The sequence below is a fragment of the Eschrichtius robustus genome, chromosome 13 (genome assembly GCF_028021215.1).
Source record: "Eschrichtius robustus isolate mEscRob2 chromosome 13, mEscRob2.pri, whole genome shotgun sequence".
Taxonomy (NCBI): domain Eukaryota; kingdom Metazoa; phylum Chordata; class Mammalia; order Artiodactyla; family Eschrichtiidae; genus Eschrichtius; species Eschrichtius robustus.
Window position 1 is genome coordinate 3,978,617 of NC_090836.1, and position 19,535 is coordinate 3,998,151.

Here is a 19,535-nt window from a genome sequence, read left to right on the forward strand (position 1 = left end):
GCGGGCTTCTCATTGCAGTGGCTTTTCTTGTTGCAGAGCATGGGCTCTGGCACGCGGGCTTCAGTAGTTGTGGCGAGTGGGCTCAGTAGTTGTGGCTTGCTGGCTCTAGAGCACAGGCTCAGTAGTTGTGGCGCACGGGCCTAGTTGCTTCGCGGCATGTAGGATCTTCCCGGACCAGGGCTTGAACCCGTGTCCCCTGCATTGGCAGGCGGATTCTTAACCACCGCGCCATCAGGGAAGCCCCGGAAATTCATAGCTTTAAGTGCTTCCATTAGACAAAAAGAAATGTACAAAACTAATGATCAGAGCTTCCACCTTACAAAGGTAGAGAAAGAAGAGCAAATAAAGCCTAAGTTGAAGGAAGGAAATAATAAAGATGAGAGCAGAAATCAATGAAGTAGAAATCAAACATTAGAGAAAACCAACAAAGCCAAAAGTTGACTTTGAAAAGACTAATTAATTTGATAACATTTAGCTAGACTGATCAAGAAAGAAAAAACAAAAATTATAATACCATAAATGAAGGCAAGGACATCATTACAGATCATATAGACATTTAACAGGTGACTAGAGAATATTATGACAACGTTATACCCATAAATTTGACAACTCAACCGAAATGGATAAATTCCTTGGAAATATACCTTGTTAAACCTGATGTAAGTATGCATAGAAAACTAAAATAGCACTCTATTAAATAGATGAAATTCATAATTTAAAATTTTCCCACTAAAAGAACTCCAGACCCAGATGGTTTTACTGGTGAATTTTATTAGACATTGAAGAAAAATATCAATCTCATGCTAACTTTTTCAGAAAATAAATGAGGAGAGAACACTTCCTAATTTGTGTGATGAACCCAGCAGAACTTTGCCAGAGAAGGTAACAGAAAATTACAGGTCAATGTCCCTCACAAATATAGATACAAAAATCTGCAACAAAATATGTATAAATAAAATCAAGCAATATTATAAAGGATAATACGTCATGACAAAATGTTGGTTTAATGAAACCAATCTATGGAGTTCAACATATTAAAGAACAAAGGAGAAAAGTCATATACAATTTCAAGAAATGTATAAAAATCATGTGACAGAATTCAACACCAATTCATGATAAAAAGTTCTCAGCAAATTAGAAATACAAGAAAACTTTTCCAATCTGATAAAAGACATTTATGGAAAGCTCACAGCCAAAATCATACTCAATGGTGATATTTATATATCATTGGAAGAAAAGAAGGGGGTGTGTGTTCTGTTCAGCCTTTTACTGCATGGTAACCTTTGCAAGTGCAATAAAGCAAGAAGAAAGAACAAGAAATAAAAAACATATAAAGTAGGAAAAAAAGAAATAAAGTTGTCTTCATTCACAAGTGATAATATTTTTAACAAAGAAAAATAAAGGAATCTAGGGAATTCCCTGGTGGTCCAGTGGTTGGGACCCGGCACTTTCACTGCCGAGGGTCCGGGTTCAATCCCAGGTTGGGGAACTAAGATGCCTCAAGCCATGAAGTGTGGCCAGAAAAGAAAGAAAAGAGAAAAAAAGGAATCTACAGATAAATCCTACTAGAATTAATATGTGAGGTGAGCAAGGCTGCAACATATAAGGTCAAGGTATATACTAACATAAAACAATTGGAAAATGAAATTTTAAACATATCTTTTACAATACTATAAGGTATCATAAAATAAAATAGTTAAGAATAAATCTAATGAAAGAAATACAAGGCCTCTATACTGAAATCTGTAAAACATTGCAGAGAGAAATTAAACAAAACCTAACTAAAGGGAGAGCTATTTTAGTGTTTTGGGTTGTAAGACTCAGTATTGCTAAGGGGTTAATTCTCCCCAAATAGATCTATAGATTCAACGCAATTCCAATCAACTGCAGGAGGCTGTTCTGTATGAATTAACAAGTTGGTTCTAAAATGTGTATGGAAATGCAAAGGATGCAGAAAAGCCAAAATCATCTTGTAAAAAGAGAACTAAGTTGGAGGATTTACATACAGTACTTTGTTTCAAAGTTAATACAAAGCTACAGTAGTTAAATGACAGTTAAATTGATATATTAATGGAACAGATCAAAAAGGCCACCCATATATAGTGAATTGGTTTTCTGACAAAGGTGGCAAGTTAATTCAGTGGGGAAAATGATAGTCTATTCAGCAAATGGTGCTTGAACCATCTATTTGTATGAAAAAAATGAACTCACACACCTTATACCATATACATATGTATATACATGTATACTTATACCATATATAAAAATTAATTTGATGTGAATCAAAGACCTAAAACTAAAAGGTACAACTATAAAACTTCTAGAAGAAAACATAGGAGGATATCTTTGTGTCCTTGGGGTAGGCAAAGATTAGGCAGGACAGACAAAATTCTAATCATAAAAGAAAAAAACCAAAATACTGGTCTTTATCAAAATTAAAAACTACATTTCAAAAGACAAGATTGAGAAAATGAAAAGGCAAATCACGGATTGGGAGAAGATATTCGTAACATGTATATCTAACAAAGGATTTGTTTCCAGAATATAGAAACTCCTACAATTCACTGAGGAAAAGATAAATAGCTCAAAAGAAAAAAAAAAAAAGGACAAAACAGATAATTTACAAAAGATATATATGAATAGTCAATAAAATCATGAAAAAATTATCTGCATCAATAGCCATCAGGGAAATGAAATTAAAGTTGCAGTGCAGTAGCAGTGCATATCCACTAGAATGACTGAAATGTTAAAAAATTGATAAGACAAAGTGGCCAGCATATGAAGAAACTTGAACTCTGGATCATAAAAAGACAACTATTTTGAAAAACTGTTTGGCAATTTCTGATGAAATTAAACACCTCCCCTAAGACCCAGCAAACCCACTTCTAGGTGTTTACCCTGGAGAAATGAAAAGATATACAAATCTTCCTCAACTTACAGTGGGGTTACGCCCTCATAAACCCATCGTAAGTTGAAAATGTGTTAAGTTGAAAATGCATTAAATACACCTGACCTACTGAGCATCGCAGCTAAGCCTCGCCTACCTTAAGTGTGCTCAGAACGCTTACATCAGCCTACACTTGGGCAAAATCATCTAACACAAAGCCTACTTTATGATGAAGTATTGAATATCTCATGAAAAACCACTGTAAGTCGGGGATGTCTGTATTCTCAAAACTACTTAAACAAGAATGTTCGTAACAGCTTTATTCACAGCAATCCAAATATCCATCATCACGTGAATGGATGTGAACATGTGATATGTTCATACAGTGGAATACTAGTCAACAACAACAGCAACCTTGGATACATGCAATAAAATGAATGAAATCTCAGAAATTTTGAGTAGAAAAAGTTGGACACGGAAGTGTACATACTGTATGATTCCGTTTATATGAAATTCTGGAGCTGGCAGAAGGAATCTTTGAGACAGAAATTAGATCTTTGGTTGTCTGGAATGGGGGAGAGGATTACCTGCACATGGGCATGAAAGGTCTGGAATGATGGAAATGTTCTATGTCTTGATTATGATGGTGGTTACACAAGTGTATGGTTAGCCATACATTTAAAATCTGTGCTTTTTATTGTATGCAAGTTACATTAAAAATTGTACTAAAAATGCCAATACTATTGATTACTATTGATTAGTCAGAGTGTTGGCTGATATCTTTTTTTTTTTTTTATAAGTTCTATTTATTTATTTATTTTTATATTTATTTTTGACTGTGTTGGGTCTTCGTTTCTGTGCGAGGGCTTTCTCTAGTTGCGGCAAGGGGGGGCCGCTCTTCATTGCGGTGCGCGGGCCTCTCACTGTCACGGCCTCTCCCGTTGCGGAGCACAGGCTCCAGACGCGCAGGCTCAGTAGTTGTGGCTCACGGGCCTAGTTGCTCTGCGGCATGTGGGATCTTCCCAGACCAGGGCTCGAACCCGTGTCCCCTGCATTAGCAGGCAGATTCTCAATCACTGCGCCACCAGGGAAGCCCTTGGCTGATATCTTTAATGGACGAAGATCCCTGTCTCACCACCATACACAGATAAATCATGTTCTCCTTGGGTTGGAGACGGTAGTAAAGGGTAATCTAGTTCCTCTCTTATTACAAAGCACTTAAATAATAGCGGATAAAAAAACATGTTTTCTATTCTTAAAAAGAAGCAAATAGAAAAAGTACACACACGCACACACAGCCTCTTTTAATAACCTGTTTCACGACAATTCTCTCATGATGGCAGGAAGTTCTGCTTCAGGTCTAACTTAAATCTCTCATGCTGTGTTTGTATCGCTCCTTTCTTTGGGTTTTTGATAAGTTGGAGCTTTCCCAGGCCTGGACGTGAGTTTCTCCTTTAATGGTACAGGGCGATCTTTCGCCTTGTAAGGGGCAGAGTTTTAGGGCGTTGTGTGTACTGATGCAGGGAGCCCCTGGCGCAGCTGTACTCTTCCGTGGCTCTGCCTCATGACAGAACTGAGGTCCCTGAGGAATTTGTCGGGACAGCCCTGGGCCCATGACCTGGCAGGTGTGCGCCCAGGTGCCCTGAATACATCAGCTCTACCTTTCCTTCCATACAGGAGATGCTGAAGGACGAGGTGCGGACGCTCACTTACCGGAATTCCATGTATCACAACAAGCACGTGTTCAAGGACAAGGTCGTGCTGGACGTGGGGAGCGGCACTGGGATCCTCTCCATGTTTGCTGCCAAAGCAGGGGCCAAGAAGGTGTTCGGGGTGAGCATGCCACTCCCTCCACTGGCCCCTGCGGGGACGCTGGCCCTTCCAGGTCCCCCTCCTTGCTGGGGTCACACCCTCCAGGAGGAAGTCAGACATAGCTCTCAGGAGGTGGGCAAGCTCCCTGGCTCCCTGTCACCTGGGCATTGCTCCTGGCCTTGTCCTGGAATAGCTGACATTTGTGGAGGACTTTTGACTTTTCTGAAACCATTTTGGTGTCATCATTACCTTAGAGTCCTTAGCCCTACTGTGGGCTGTGGTGGCGGGGCAGGGTGGCTACACCTGAGACCTCTGGTTGGAATCTCCACTCTTCCACCCCCGAGAAGTGTGATCTGGACAATTCACTTCTCTTCTGTACCTCGGTTTGCCCATCTATAAAATGGGCATAATTACAGTACCTTGCCCACAGGGTGACTATGAGGAGTGAGTGATTTTAATACGTAAGTCAAGTGCTTAGAATGGCTCCTGGCGTAAGTCAAATGCTCAGTATTTATTAGTATAGTTGGGGCCCTAGGTGATAACAAGACAGTCTTCTTTCTCTGTTCTTTAAAGGCAAGTTGGTAGATTTAATTCTGCTGTTCTGGCTACTGCCGCCTCTCCAGCTAGAGGTGGTGGTGGTGGACCTTCTGGGAAGGCTCCCACAATGCGGCTGCACACAGCCTGAGGACGGGGAGCTGGGAGGGTCCGGAGCTGGGAAGAAACAGAAAAACAAGAGCTCTGAGCTTCCGACTGACATTTGAAGAATGCAGTGGGTCTAGGGCTGGAAAATGGGAATTCATCTTGATCAAAATTCAAGGCACGCTGCAGTCAAACACACAGCACGTGCACAGGACAGCCCAACGCCGAGGCGGCGGGGAGCTTTCAGTGGGGCTTCATTAGCTCGGTCATCCTGCAGCCTGCCCTGAGACCCCCTGGCTCCCGGTTGACTAGAGCCCTCCAAGTCCCCGTGTGCCCCCATCAGTGCCTGTCCCTAAGCCCCTGGCAGGAACGGCATCCCCCTCCATGCCTGACCCGGAAGGTACCGGGGCCTTGGCTGGAGGCGGTCTCTGGGACACCTGAGCTGTCTCAAGACACCTCTGTTGTAGCCTTGACTGGGAAAGCTATGATGTACTCACCTGACGTGCGTGTTGAGGGTACGGGGCCAGCCCGGACGCCCAAGGTCAAGTCCTGCGCTCTTCACGGTACTGCCCCTCCCCACCGGCCAGCCTTCCTTCCTTCACAGGGCCTCCCCTCCAGGATGGGGGCTTCTGGCCAAGGGACCGACTCCCCTTCCAAGGCGCTCACAGAGCCTCAGGGCAGGACGTGCACCCCCTGTAACGCCCCACCCTCCCTCCCAGGGTGTCTCTGAGGCCCCAGCTCAGCTCCGGGATCGGACGGGAGCCCAGGGCTGAGCCGGGCAAGGCAGGGCTGCCCGTCCTTCTCTTCCAGGTGTGGGGCTCCAGCCGTAGGTCTTGGCAGCTGTCCCTCTGTTGCCAGCAACCTGGCCTCCCCGCCTGGCCCAGGCCTCCTACCCCCAGGCTGGGGCTTGGTCTGCTGTTCCCACAAGGTCCTGCTCTCAGCGGATGGTCAGCGAATCTCTCAAATACCTTGGCCCTTTGCTTAGGAGATTTGGGGAGCCTGGAAAGGCTTCTAGATTCAAAAGAACCAATTCTTTCAAAGGTGGAGACTGCGGAAGGAATGAGAGTTAACAGGCGTCTGCCCATGGGGTGGGGAAGGATCTTAAGATGCCCTGAGGCCCTGACTTGCCATTTTCAGATGGTCCTTCTTGTGGACCGTGCTGTTTAACCAGGGAGGGCTGGGGGTGGGCAGATGACCTCAGGGAGGCTCACAGCCACTCTGGGGGTCTCTGCCTCCCACCTCCTCTCCCGGGAGGGCAGTGACTGTGCCAGGAGAGTGAGGCCTGCCAGCCCCTCCCAGATCTCCCAGCTCAGAGACTGGGCCCTCCATCGTGGGGCAAAGGCGGACCAGTGGAAGAGCCACTGGCCCGTGCGTCGGGAGGGCTGCGGGTTAGGTTTTCATCTGCCACGAAGTAGCCGTGCAGCTGTGGGCAGGTCACCGCACCCCTCCAGACTTCTGCCCCTCCATCTGTTAAACTGGCCCTGGACATACGGTGATTCTTGCTCCTTTGCTCTGTGTCCTTTCCAGATTGAATGCTCCAGTATTTCTGACTACTCAGAGAAGATCATTAAGGCCAACCACTTGGACAACAGTAAGACTTACCTCTGCGTGCTTTCCCGTGGATGGAAGGGGGTGAGGGGGCTTGTACTTTGTTGTCTGGGTGGCAGAGACTGACATAAGAGCGCTTGGCCTTGGAAACGTGGAGGCCAGCCGAGGCCCTGTTAGCAGGATTGTGCCCACGGGGCTCTGAGGGTCCCAATCCCTGCCAGGTCAGCCAAGGGCACGTCTGTCCCAGCTCAGCCTCCAGTGAGCCCAGCCTGAGGCTAAATCCTTCATTTCCAAGCCCTCTGCCTGGCCCCAGCTGTAGGCATCTGTTGAGTTTTGCAAAATGGCAGCCATTCCTCCACCTCTTCCCTCTCCACGAACCCTAGCCCTACCTCTCTTGACACCCACCTCGTGGCATCCCCTCCAGACCCCAGGCTCTTCCTTTGGAGAAATGCAGTCCTCTCACGCCACAGGCCCTGCTGCTGATGGGGCTGTCTTGGCAAGTAGGTTGCCCTTGGGAGCGGGACCTTCTTGCAGCTGGAGTGTGAGTATAAAGATGTGTGCGTTCCCTTCCTTTCTTCTCCTCACTCCTTTCCCACGTGTTCGTGACATCCCTGGCCCCTCCCTCTGGGACCCGTCTTGAACACACGCACCCCCGCGAGGGTCCCCGATCAGAAGAATTTCTGTATCTCCCATCAGTCAGAGGGATGAGATTTAGTCCCCAGGCCCTGTGCTGAGCGGGGCCAGATCACGCAGCGTTTATAAACTAGGAAAACAAGGTTGGACTTTTTTCCTAAGGATGATGAAGACTTTTTGAAGGATTTTAAGCAAGGGAGGCGCATTCTCTATGGTGAATGGGTTGGGATAGGCTGTAGGCATCAGAGTGCAGGTAGAGACCATTTCATAGCCCCGGGGGGAGGTTAGGCCTGTGGTGTGGCCAGGGTGGCCGCCGTGGAGGTGGGAAGAAGTGACCTCTTGGGCGATGCTGGGAAATAGAGGCCAGAGGACCTGCTGACGGACTGCCTGGGGCAAGAGAAACAAGACAGGAGCAGGGCTGGCTTTTTGCCTTGAGAAAGAGTGGATGGTGGAATGTTGAGTGACAGGAGGAGGAAGAAATCAAGGGTTCTCCTTGGCATGGGTCAGGTTTGCGATCCCTGGGGAGATGCAGGTGGAGGTGTAGAGTGAATCTGGAGTTGCAGGGAGGGTCAGGCTCTGTGGTTGGGGGTCTTCAGCGTATTGATGTTATTTAAAGCCCCAGAACAAGTTCCCTCAAGGATAATGTAGAGCTACAGGAGAGAAATGGGCCAAAGATGGAGCTCCAGCGCATTTCAACATTTGAAGGTCAAGCAGAGGAGAAGAGGCCAGCGAGAGGCAGAGAAGATACAGTCAGTGAGGTCAATGGACCTTCGGGAAAGAGAAATAAAGGAGGAGGATGCCAAGGGATCCAGTAAGATAAGAACCGAGACGTGACCGTTGAATGATTGTGACCATGGAGGATACTGGGGTTCTTAACAGGCGCAGACTGGATGGAGGGTGGGGATGGAAGTCCAGGTAAAGTTGGTTAAGGAGAGACTGTGAAGGAAGGGCTATAAATAACTCCTTTTGCTGTGATGGGGAAACAGGAAAACGGAACTGTAGCGACAGGGAGAGATGAGGCCAAGGAAGGGAGTTGGTTTTTAAGGATAGGAGATATGAAAACATGTGTACGATCCCACTGTCCTGTAGATAGACAGAAAAAATTGCAGATTTGGGAAAAAGTAAATTCAGAAGCAAGGACTTTGAGAAGGTAAGAGGGGGTGGGATCCAGAGCACAGTGGAGGAGTGGGTCTTCTTGGAGAAGGGACAGCTTAGCCACAGTAACAGAGGGGACGTGGGGCGTGTGGGTCCGATGGAGGTGGGCTGCTGGAGGGAAGCTGGAGGGCTGCTGGATTTGTTGCTTCCATTTTCTCAAGGAAGAAAGAGGCCGTCGTTGGCGCGGGAGACGGGGAGGGGAGGGTGTGAGGGTTTTGGAGGGAGATGAGAAGTGATGGGATGGCCTTGCAGAGGGAGGGAGGGAGGGCTGGTGCGGGGGAGGGTCAGCGCCCGCTGGAGATGGCTGGACACAGACCTGCAGGGGCCCCGTCCTCCCTGGTGTGTGGTTGCTCCCGACCACGTTCAGCAGCTCCGGTCGGAGCGGAGGGGAGGGCCAGCTGGATCTGGGCGCCGCTGGGGCCACAGTGGAGGGAGGGAGGGAGGAGCCAGTGGTTGATCTCAGTAATGGACCATGGAGTCTAAGCTGGGGGAGGAGGGAATGAGGGAGTGAGGGGCGGTGGTGGGCAAGTGATAGCGGGGAAGAGGCAGCGTGGAGGGGGCCGTGGGCAGAGTCCAGGCGTCCTTCCAGCCTGGGTAGGGGAAACGTGGCTCACATCCCCCCGCCCCGACCTCCGGCTTGGCGTCCAGTCTCCCTTGGTTCGGGGGAGCAGGATGTCTCTGCACACTCGTTGGGAAAGTCCTTGACCTGGGCAGAAGGGACAGAGAGGGTACCTCTCGACTTGCCTACTAAAGATGGAGAAAGAAACCGGCCAATTCTTTCTCTACAAGGGAGACGGAGCCTGGCGTCCTCGTGTTTTCATCTGACCTCCCTCCCCCGACTCTGAGAAATACGGCAGGTGCTTCTGCCCACTTGAGAGATGTGGAGACTGAGGTTAGGAGACGTGGGGCAGAGCCTCTGCTCTCGGCTGCCGTTCCTGTGCTCTTTCCCAAAGTGTGTTTAGTTTGACAAGGAAGCACCGGGAGTGCCTGCCAATCCTGAAAGTGAAAGTTCAAACCTCTTAGGAGGGGAGGGTGTGTGCAAATACCTGTGGGATCCGATTCCTCTCAGAATTACTGAGTCTCAACCCTGGGGGCCCTCAGGAGCCTCCAGAGAATATTTGGATCCTCCCCTGCCTCTGCCCTGGTTTCACTGCCCAGTGATTCCTTCCCCCGGGGGTCTGTCCAGCCCCCTTACCCTGTATCTGTCTCTCTCGCTTCCAGCTATTGGTGGGCCAGCCTCCCTGGCTCATCTCGGTCGTCTGCAGAGGGTGATGGCCCTGCAGCCACAGCCGAGTGGGGACGGGAGCCCAAACGGGAGGAATCCCTGACCTCCGGGAGGGGAGGGGGCAGCACCTTCAGAGGCCCCTCTGGCTCACAGCTCGAGGTCCCTCCTCCCCTCCCCTGCCTCCAACTCTTGTAATTTTTTAATTCCCCTTCCTTTTTCTCTTTCCTCCTTTTCCTCTTCTTTCTTCTAACCTTCGGAATATCCCAATTTACAGAAAAGGGGCAAATACAGCTGTTTTTTCCTCTGAGTCTGGGAGCAGGCTGTTGACACGGTACCCTGTCATCCCTAAACATGTTAGTGCGTGTTTCCTACAAACAAGGGCACTTCCTACGTAGCCACACGCAACCATCCAAATCGGGAGGCCAGCTTCCACCGCCGCCGAGGTCTCGTGCTCAGGCTGCAGCTGAGGCGGGCTTCCGATGCAATAGCATCCTTCTCGGCAAGAGGACTTGGTTCTGACCCGCCCACTGCGCTTTGTTGTCCTGTCCTGGTTTCCTTCAAGCCGGAGCCGTCAGACGCCCCTTAACCTTCGTGGCCTTGATGCTTGACAGCCACAGGCCAGTGTTCTGTGGGATGTCACTCAGTCTGGGGACGTGGGACACCGCCTCACGGCTGGATTCAGGTCACCCGTCCTGCAGGGATGCCTCAGACGTGATGCCGCATCCTCATGGCATGCTGGGTGGCGTCCTCGCAGTGGACATGCGTCCTGTTGCGACGGCGTTTGCCTTGATCCCTGGCCTGGGTTATGTCCGCCAGCCTTCTCCCCCTTCATTAGTGATTAGTAAGGCTTTCTGGGAGAGGTACTTTGAACCGTGGAAATATTTCCTTCCTCCCCGTTAATTTCCTCTCTTATTCGATCGGTTATAACTGTTAGTGTCAGTACTTAACTCTGATGCTCAAATTCTCCCTGACTTGGTCCCTGGGAGCACCTTCGAGCTGCCGCTATGTCCTGCCTATGTACCCCCTTCACTTTGCATGAGCTTTCTTATCTTCTGGCACAAATGTCCCAGGCTCATCTCGTACTTTCCACGTCTCTGTTCTAGAATCAGCCATTTCCCTGCGGAGTCTTGAATCCCTTTAGTGGACAATGGCTTTTAGAAATGAGGACATGGGGCTAGGTGTGCCCATTGATTTTAGAGTGTCGAGGCTCCCAGGCTGTCTCCGTGGGAAAAATTTGTGTGTGCGCTCACATATGCTCACGTCTGTGGTGTCAGGTACGTGGACACGCGTTGACGTAATGCATGTTTCCGCATCTATGCACATTGTCCAGGACGCCTTCGTGTGATACCCCTGCTTCTAATTCAGCACCTCGGGGTTTCCTCTCATCTTTCCCCCTTTTCCATGTGATTCTGTCCTCTGACAGTGAAACCCTGGCTCTCATCCTTCTTAATATGTTTACGTACTGGGTCAGTCCCCGTATGTGAACAGTCGCCCACTGTCACCACCTCCTGCCCACGCACCTGCCACCCTGTGCTGGGCTCCGACCCCCATGCTGGGCAGCCCCCCGCATGACCACCTCGTCTCTGGGCTCAGGCTCCGGTGGGTGGAGCCAGGCTGCCTCTGCACACAGGCCCCCCCCCCCCAGCCAGGTCCCTCCAAGGGACCTCAGATACCCCCTGGCCTGTCGTGTGCTAGTGGCATCTGGTTTGCTCAGCCCGCCTCATGACTCCCGGAGGGAATCGTTCCCTGCTCTGTATTTTGATGGCTCACACTTGATTCTGTGCGAAGGAGGTGACGGCCCAGGAGGGACAAAGTGTTGTCCCAGGTGAATAGCCACCCCCGTGCCCCGTGCGGGTCCTACTCCTCACACCGTCCTGGGGGCCTTTTCAAGGCAAAGCCGCCTCTATTTCTTCTTCCCCGGGGGTAACAACAGGTGGGTGGAGCTGGCGAGGCCCCCGGGGCCCTGTCCTCGGCCCTTAGCTCGCTCTGCCTTGGCACGTGTACTAGAAAGAGGACAGCTTGGCTTCCATGGAAATGCTTTTGAAACGCTGCAACAGCCAATTGTGTGGGTCTCGGGAGCGTAGGTGTAGAGACATAAATAACAACCCAGGACATAAAATACCTGCTACCCAGAATCAATCAATCTCCCTCCCTCTCCACCTCCGTACGGCTCCCAGGATGGGTTTGTTCCCAGGCAGACGCACACCTCCACGCAGCCACCTGCAGACGTGCCGCCTTCACGTGGCTCCTGCCGCCGAGAGGCCCGCACATGTGCTCAGACTATCCTCTTGCACTTCAGCACCGACAGCTCCCATTTCCTCTCTTTCCCTGCCCAGGAGACCAGTGGGCTGCCGGGATGCTTAGGAAGGCGGGTTCATTTGTGAAAGGTGACAGAGGAGCTCAGGGATTGAGACAGTTTTTTAGTTCTAGAGAAAACATTATAATCCATTTACTCTTCAGAAAAGTAAAGGGAATAGTTGATGCCTCCTTTCTTTTCTTCTGCCCTGGGGCATCAGTGCCATAGATGGAGAGGCCTGAGAAGAACACGATGCACAGAGAGGCGGTAGGAGGAAGGGCTTCGTCAGGTGGCTCCCCGTGGAGGAGACACCTCCATGCCCAGCTTGCAGGGCTCCTGGGGGATTAGATATAATGCATGTGAGGTGCCTCGTACCACAGGCATTAACTGTAGGTCCTTCTTACATAAAGGAAGGACCTTTATGTAGGAAAGACCTACAGTTCTGCACTTTGCTCATTCCTGGCCACTCGCCCCAAGCCTCTTACAGACGATGCTTGAATTCTCCGTTCCTGTGACATCCCTCCATGCTTGCAGCCGTCCAGTCCTGGGGTGATTCCCCTGATGGGGACCCCACTACCAGCCGCCTGGGGCTGTGACCGTTCGAAGCACTTCCTTCCACTGAGGTGGAACCTGCCTTCCTGCAGCCTGACCGATGCTCTGTGTCGTCGCTTGGGGACCACAGAGAATGGGGGGGGCACCCCTTCACCTGGCAGCCCTTCTCCCACAGATCCAGGAGACACACCCCCAGTTCCCTCACACTTTGCTTTGGTTTCAGCCCCCTTCTCCTCTGGCCATGCTTCAGTGTCCCTCTCACCCCGCCCAAGGACCCAGCCAGGCGGCTGGAGGGGCCCTGCTAACATCTCCGGCTTGCTTAGCAGCTGTGGGGAACACCGTGCCACACTGGCGCTGAGCTGGCATCAGCCACGATCTGCAATCTACCCTCACGTGGCTGCCGAGCAGCAGCTCCTAACCTGTGTCCGGTCTGTGGACGCTTTGCATCCAAACTGAGAATCACACTTTACATTCACATCAAACCTCACGTTGTTAGATTTGGTCCTTCCTTACAAACTACTTGGACTCCCCAGAGCCTTACTCTTCGGGGGTCACTGTTCTCTGCGTGGTGTCGTCTACACACTGAGAGGAGCCCTGTGGGAGCGGGGCAGCTCCCATGGGCTGGTCCGGGTCAGCTCTGAATCGGCACCTTTGAATACAGTCGGGGAGCAGCTGTGAATCCACACAATCATTGGTCAGCTTCCCCGCCCTGAGGCCGTGGAGGGGGTGCCTTGTCAGACCCCTGTGGAAGGCTGGCACGGTGGTTAAGAGCTCTGGCCGGTTCACACTCAGCTCCGGCAGATCAGTTTGTGATCCTGGATACCCAACCTCCTGTGCCTCCGTTTCCGGCTCTGTGAAATGGGAATAATAGTGGTACGGACCACAGAGGGTCATTGTGAGCCATACATAGTTACCGTATGTAAAATCACGGCGCGCTGGGGCCCATAGTTAAATTTTCAGTGAATTTGCGGAACGGATGCGGGCATTTTTGTGGCTTGAAATTGGCCACAGTGGGAGTATTTACACGGAGAAATCAGCAGATGCTACAAATCAGGGCTTCTTTCCTGGAGAGCCCAACGCTTAAGTGTCTCTCAGCACAGCCCTCCGTAAAACACAACAGTGTACGACGTGCAGTTAGCAGCTAATAAATGTTAGCTATTGTTATGATTATTTCAGTCATTAACTTGACTAATAGCCCTGTCCAAAGAAGGCATGAGATTAATCAGATATAATTGTTTTTAATGAACCTGTACTAGTGGCTCCTGGCAATGGCTTCTTTTCTAACTGATCAGAAGCAGCCCGTGAATAATCTGAGGAGTGGGTTTTGTGCACCACTCCGGGGGAGGGGGGGAGTCGTCAGCCGCCCTCCGGGCCCTGCTCCAGGTGCTGCGGAATTGGCAGAGGACGGCACAGACCAGGTCTTTGCTCTCGTGATGCTTTCTGTCTCACGGAGGGGACAGACACAAAAGCAAGTGGACACACAACATCACAACAGAATTACAAACAGTGATGGCGCTTTGGAAGGACAGGATGGAGGAGTGGAGAAAACTGGGGGTCTGCTTTGGGTGGGGTGCTCGCCCAGGCATGCCGGACCCGACTCACACTGCCCGGCGAGAGGTTCTCTCCCAGCCCTGCTGCCGGTGGCATCACGGGTGAGCCGGAATTGGGTGCGGTGGGAGCGTTTACACTGCTGACTGCGGTGGGTAACCGGGTCGTGATTCTATCCGCTCGCAGATGCAGGACAGGGGTCTCAGGGAGCTTGGTGACGTGTACCAGGCTGCACGACAGGCCTAGGTTTTGGCTCCCCTTTTGACGTCCCAAACTCTGCTCCTCTCATCAGACAAATGGAACAATAAAACCAACCACACACGTTCCCGTGAAGATAATCCAGGTAACATATGTGAAATCACTCTGCCAGCTGCTAGTCAAACGCTACTGGTGTTTTACTCTCAGAATTAGGGCTAGTTTGAAGATCTTTTGTCTCTGAAGCCAGTACCCTCTTTTGAAAATTGCTTATTCATCCATCCATCCACTCGGTGAGGATTTCAGTGAGGAGTCAAGGGCTCTGCTCCGTCCTGGAACTAGGAAGCCGAAGTAGACAACGGAGAGGAGGGGATCAGAGGCTGGAGGTGGGTCAGGCCCTCAGGAGGGGTGTGCAGCCGGCTCTGTGTCGCCCAGATAGGCGTGTGGGTCACGTGGCTTTGGTGCCACGGGGGCAGGGGGTGGCGGCATCGGGGCGGCGCCACGGCCCAGTAACTCGCTCCCTGCCCTCACGCTCATGACCCTCATGCCCACTCTTCTGTGGCACAGGGTCTGCTCTGCGAGCCAGGGAGGGGCCTGCAACGGGGACACCATGAACTTCGGGCTCTGTGGGGTCAGCTGACTCTGATGAACACAGTAGGGGCCCAAAGGAGATGGGTCTGGGCTGATTTTTTTTTTTTTAACTTATTTATTTATTTATTTATTTATTCTTGGCCGTGTTGGGTCTTCGTTTCTGTGCGAGGGCTTTCTCTAGTTGCGGCAAGCGGGGGCCACTCTTCATCGCGGTGCGCCGGCCTTTCACTGTCGCGGCCTCTCTTGTTGCAGGGCACAGGCTCCAGACGCGCAGGCTCAGTAGTTGTGGCGCACGGGCTTAGTTGCTCCGCGGCATGTGGGATCCTCCCAGACCAGGGCTCGAGCCCGCGTCCCCTGCATTGGCAGGCAGATTCTCAACCACTGCGCCACCAGGGAAGCCCTGATTTTTTTTTTATAAGTCAAACGAGTGACCAGGAATCAGAGTGACGACATTTCTGTAATAATCACTCAAGACAAAAAGAAAAAAGATCCCACTGAAAAAGCCCCCCAAAATATCTGGGTGTCTAATTTGAGAACTTGAAGTTACAGGGGAAAATCTCCCAGGTTAGAGTTCATGGATCCCCGTTGTACACGTACGTATGACACATCCTTCTAAAACTTACCAGCCAGGGTCCTGTCACAGCTGGTTGAACAAAATTTCATCATCCTTATGGAACAGAAACAAGGCTCCAGAGGGTGACCTCAGTGCCATCCTGAGAACTGACACAGTCTTAATGATGTGGGATCCAGATTGGGAGTGGGGTTCTGCAGCCGGTAGCTAATCAGAGCCTAAATTTCAGTGGCTAAGATCCCCCTTGAAAAGGTTTGCCATGGAGACGAGATGCCCGGGGCTGCATGTGCCCACACAGGCTTCAGAGACAACCCAATGCCCTCACTTGGTTGCCATCAACCCCACCACAAGAGGCAGCATTTTGCAGATTGGAAACTTACATCGGGGAGTTCCAGTGGTTGCTAGTGGCGACTATGGAAAACAGGAAGAATATCCCTGATGATTCAGGGGGGCGATTGTATTTGGGTCCATAGAGACAATGTAGCCTCTTTTTCAAAAATCAGGATTGAGGAACTGCTGCAATTTAGAGTCAAGACTGGACATGAAGGCACTGCTTCTTCATTGATGTCAGCCGTCTCCACTGGCAAACTTCGCAGAATGCCTTACACATGCTCAATACATATTTGAAGACTCAAAACATGTTGGAGCTGCAAAGTATCTTAGGGATTTCTAGGTTCAATCTCTCTCCCTTTTTACCCCGATAAGGAAATTGAGGAAAAGAGGGGAGGAACTATTTGATGGAGGTTACTTGTCAGATGGAACGAGAATATAAGTTATCTGCCTCCAGGACCCAAGCGTAAGGTTGTGAAGGTTGGGCACTGCACAAAAGCACCTGGACAAGGCGATGAAAGGGGTCTGGAATCCAGGCCACAGCTGGACTGAAGGGAGGTGTGCATTTTTCCTTTCACAAAGGGCCCATCTACTCAACAAGCCAAGTTGGGGGGGGGGGTCATGCCTGCTCCCAGAAATATTTGGATGCAGAAGGGTGATAAATGGACAGAGGTCTAGGCTGTTCAGCATTGTAGGGAGTTAATTGATTCCTTCTGCCTTTGATAGGCAGAAACTGTGATTTTTGCTGTTCTGTGATCCACTGCACCTATGATCTATCTACTATCTATCTATCTATCTATCATCTATACTATCTATCATCTACATCTATCTATCTATCATCTATATCTATCTATCCATCATCTACATCGATCTATCATCTATATCTATCTACCTATCTATCATCTACATCTATCTATCTATCATCTATATCTATCTATCCATCATCTACATCTATCTATCTATCATCTATTTCTATCTATCCATCATCTACATCTATCTATCATCTATATCTATCTACCTATCATCTACATCTATCTATCATCTATATCTATCTATCATCAACATCTATCTATCATCTATATCTATCTATCATCTACATCTATCTATCTATCATCTATATCTATCTATCCATCATCTACATCTATCTATCTATCATCTATCTATCCATCATCTACATCTATCTATCTATCATCTATATCTATCTATCCATCATCTACATCTATCTATCATCTATATCTATCTACCTGTCTATCATCTACATCTATCTATCTATCATCTATATCTATCTATCTATCATCTACATCTATCTATCTATCATCTATATCTATCTATCTATCTATCATCTACATCTATCTATCTATCATCTATATCTATCTATCTACCTATCATCTACCTGCCATCTGTTGTATCCATGTTGATCAGGGTAAGCAGCTAATGGGTAGGTAGCAGGGCTAGTGCAGAGAGCAGGAAGAGCATGCACCCTCGCTGGGGGGCACCCGAGGAATATTCTGTACATTCCTGTCTGTTGGGCTGGGTTAGAAGTTCTTGTCCACCTCTGCTTCCCACGGTCTATGGAGTCCTGTCTATGGAATCACGGGCGAGCCTTGTCCTAGGCACCCAGAGTGGAGGCCATGGGGCACCAGAGGCAGGAGAAAACATCTTCCTGGGCCTCAGGGAAGTCGTGATTAATGCAGGAGGAGGGACCGACCCATAGCCCCACAGTCACGTGCAGACATTACGGAAGAGCCTTCAAGAGATGTGCAAAGAGAAAGAAAACACTTTCAAATGTTTACAAAAATAAGACAAACCAGGCTTTACATGCAAATGATTAGGCAGGTGGATCCGGCATATATCTGCCAGTTCTTTTTCGGAGTAAGAACTAAGTTAGGTACTCTATTTGCATTTTCAAAAATCCCGTGCCTTGTCCCCTTGTGGATGATCCTTCTGCATCCTGGGTCCTGCTCTAGCTTGAGTTCCTGCCCTTGGGTCTCCAGCCCCCGAGGAGCAGAGCTTTGACAGCCCCCTCCCCTTCTGAGCCTTTTGGTGAAGACTAGCCCTTCCTACTCTTCCTTCCCAGGGGCAGGGCTTGTGCGCAGGAAGCAGGAGGACCACGCAAGCCGGGGGGTGATCAGGGCCAATGTGCCCTCAGCCACCCCCAAAAGAAGAAGACTCTGACAAATGCCCAGAGGCCACAGTGGTGGAGTCGCCATCACTTTCTGGAGACCAGTATCCCCCTCGGAAGCGGTTTGCCTCTTCCCCCAGCAACTGGGGGCTCACAGAGGAGGAGGAGGCTGAGGAACAGGATGACAGCTCCGCGGTGGCTCTCCCGTCCCCTCACAAAAGGGCCCCGCTCCAGAGTCGGAGGCTTCGGCAAGCCAACAGCCAGGAGGGGAGGCTCTGGTCCCGGCCCCCTCTCAATTACTTCCACCTAATTGCACTGGCAGTAAGAAACGGTTCCCCCTGTGGCCTCAACGTGTAACAGATCTACAGTTTCACTCGACAACATTTCCCCTTTTTCTGGATGGCTCCTGAAGGCTGGAAGAATACCGGGCGTCACGATCTCTGCTTCCGAGACAGCTTTGAGAAAGTGCCGGTCGGCATGCAGGGTGGGACCAGCACATGGCCCCGATCCTGCCTCTGGCAGTTGACCCACGAGGCGCACCGCCTCTTTGCAGAGGAGGCCAGCACCTTGGCCTTCACTGGGCTGGAAAATATCCAACAGTGCATGAGCCAGCCAGATGTGATGCCCTCCCTCTTCGACCTTTAGTTCCACAAACCAACCGTCAGCCCATGCCTTATTAAAGTTATCTGCAGAAAAAAAAAAAAAAAAAAGAAGAACCCCACTTTGTGTCCAAAGTGTCTGACTTCTACTCCTTCCAGAGGGGCCTTATCTGATTAAGCTTTGATTAAACACCACACCCTGGAGAGCAAATCATCATTAGACACTGCTGATGGGCACCCCAGCACCATCCACTGTGAGGGCGGGGAGTAAAGCCAGTGACCTGAGTGCCCTTTGCCATCTAGGAGTCTGTCATCCACATTAATGTTCAGGAAACTCAGATTCAGGACAGAGGTGGTGTTTTGTTTTCCTTTGTTTTTTACTCCTGACTACAGGCCATTGTTTAGTTTTCCCAGAAAAGCTCAGGCATTGGGTGGTTTTTTCAGAGGATGGTGCAGACAGAGTTTCCTTGCAGAGGAAAGGTTCTGATGGGACCAGCCAACCAATACATCACCCTGTATCAATTGCACAGCCCGTGGCATCTAAGATAGCTTCTGCTCTGATCTTTACAGCAGTGAATGCAAAACGAGATTCCAAAACTCTGTGTATGTCTATGTCAAATGATCAAAAACTCAACTGAGAAGTTTCTCCTGCCATAGAGGGATGGGTCTTGGAAGGGACTCAGGAGCAGAGGCCGTTTAGAGAAGGGCCTTTGTCCTGATCTTACCCCCTTTACCTCTCCATGGGCCGGTCACCAAGGAGACGGTGCCAAATAATGCTTGCCTTCTCTAGAGCCCCAACTGCAAGCCTGCACTTCACCTGTGACATTTCATT

The 19,535-nt window shown here is 49.9% G+C and overlaps 1 protein-coding gene and 1 pseudogene across 1 annotated transcript in view; both read left to right on the forward strand.

Moving 5' to 3' along the window:
* The window catches only part of PRMT8 (protein arginine methyltransferase 8), an 83,623-nt gene that overhangs the window by 41,529 nt on the left and 22,559 nt on the right, over positions 1–19,535 (forward strand). The window contains exons 3-4 of the mRNA XM_068560158.1: positions 4,565–4,720; positions 6,866–6,929. Of these exons, the coding sequence (XP_068416259.1) occupies positions 4,565–4,720; positions 6,866–6,929 (220 nt within the window). The remainder of the gene's footprint in view (positions 1–4,564; positions 4,721–6,865; positions 6,930–19,535) is intronic.
* Positions 18,120–18,749, forward strand: LOC137775124 (forkhead box protein R1 pseudogene; annotated as a pseudogene).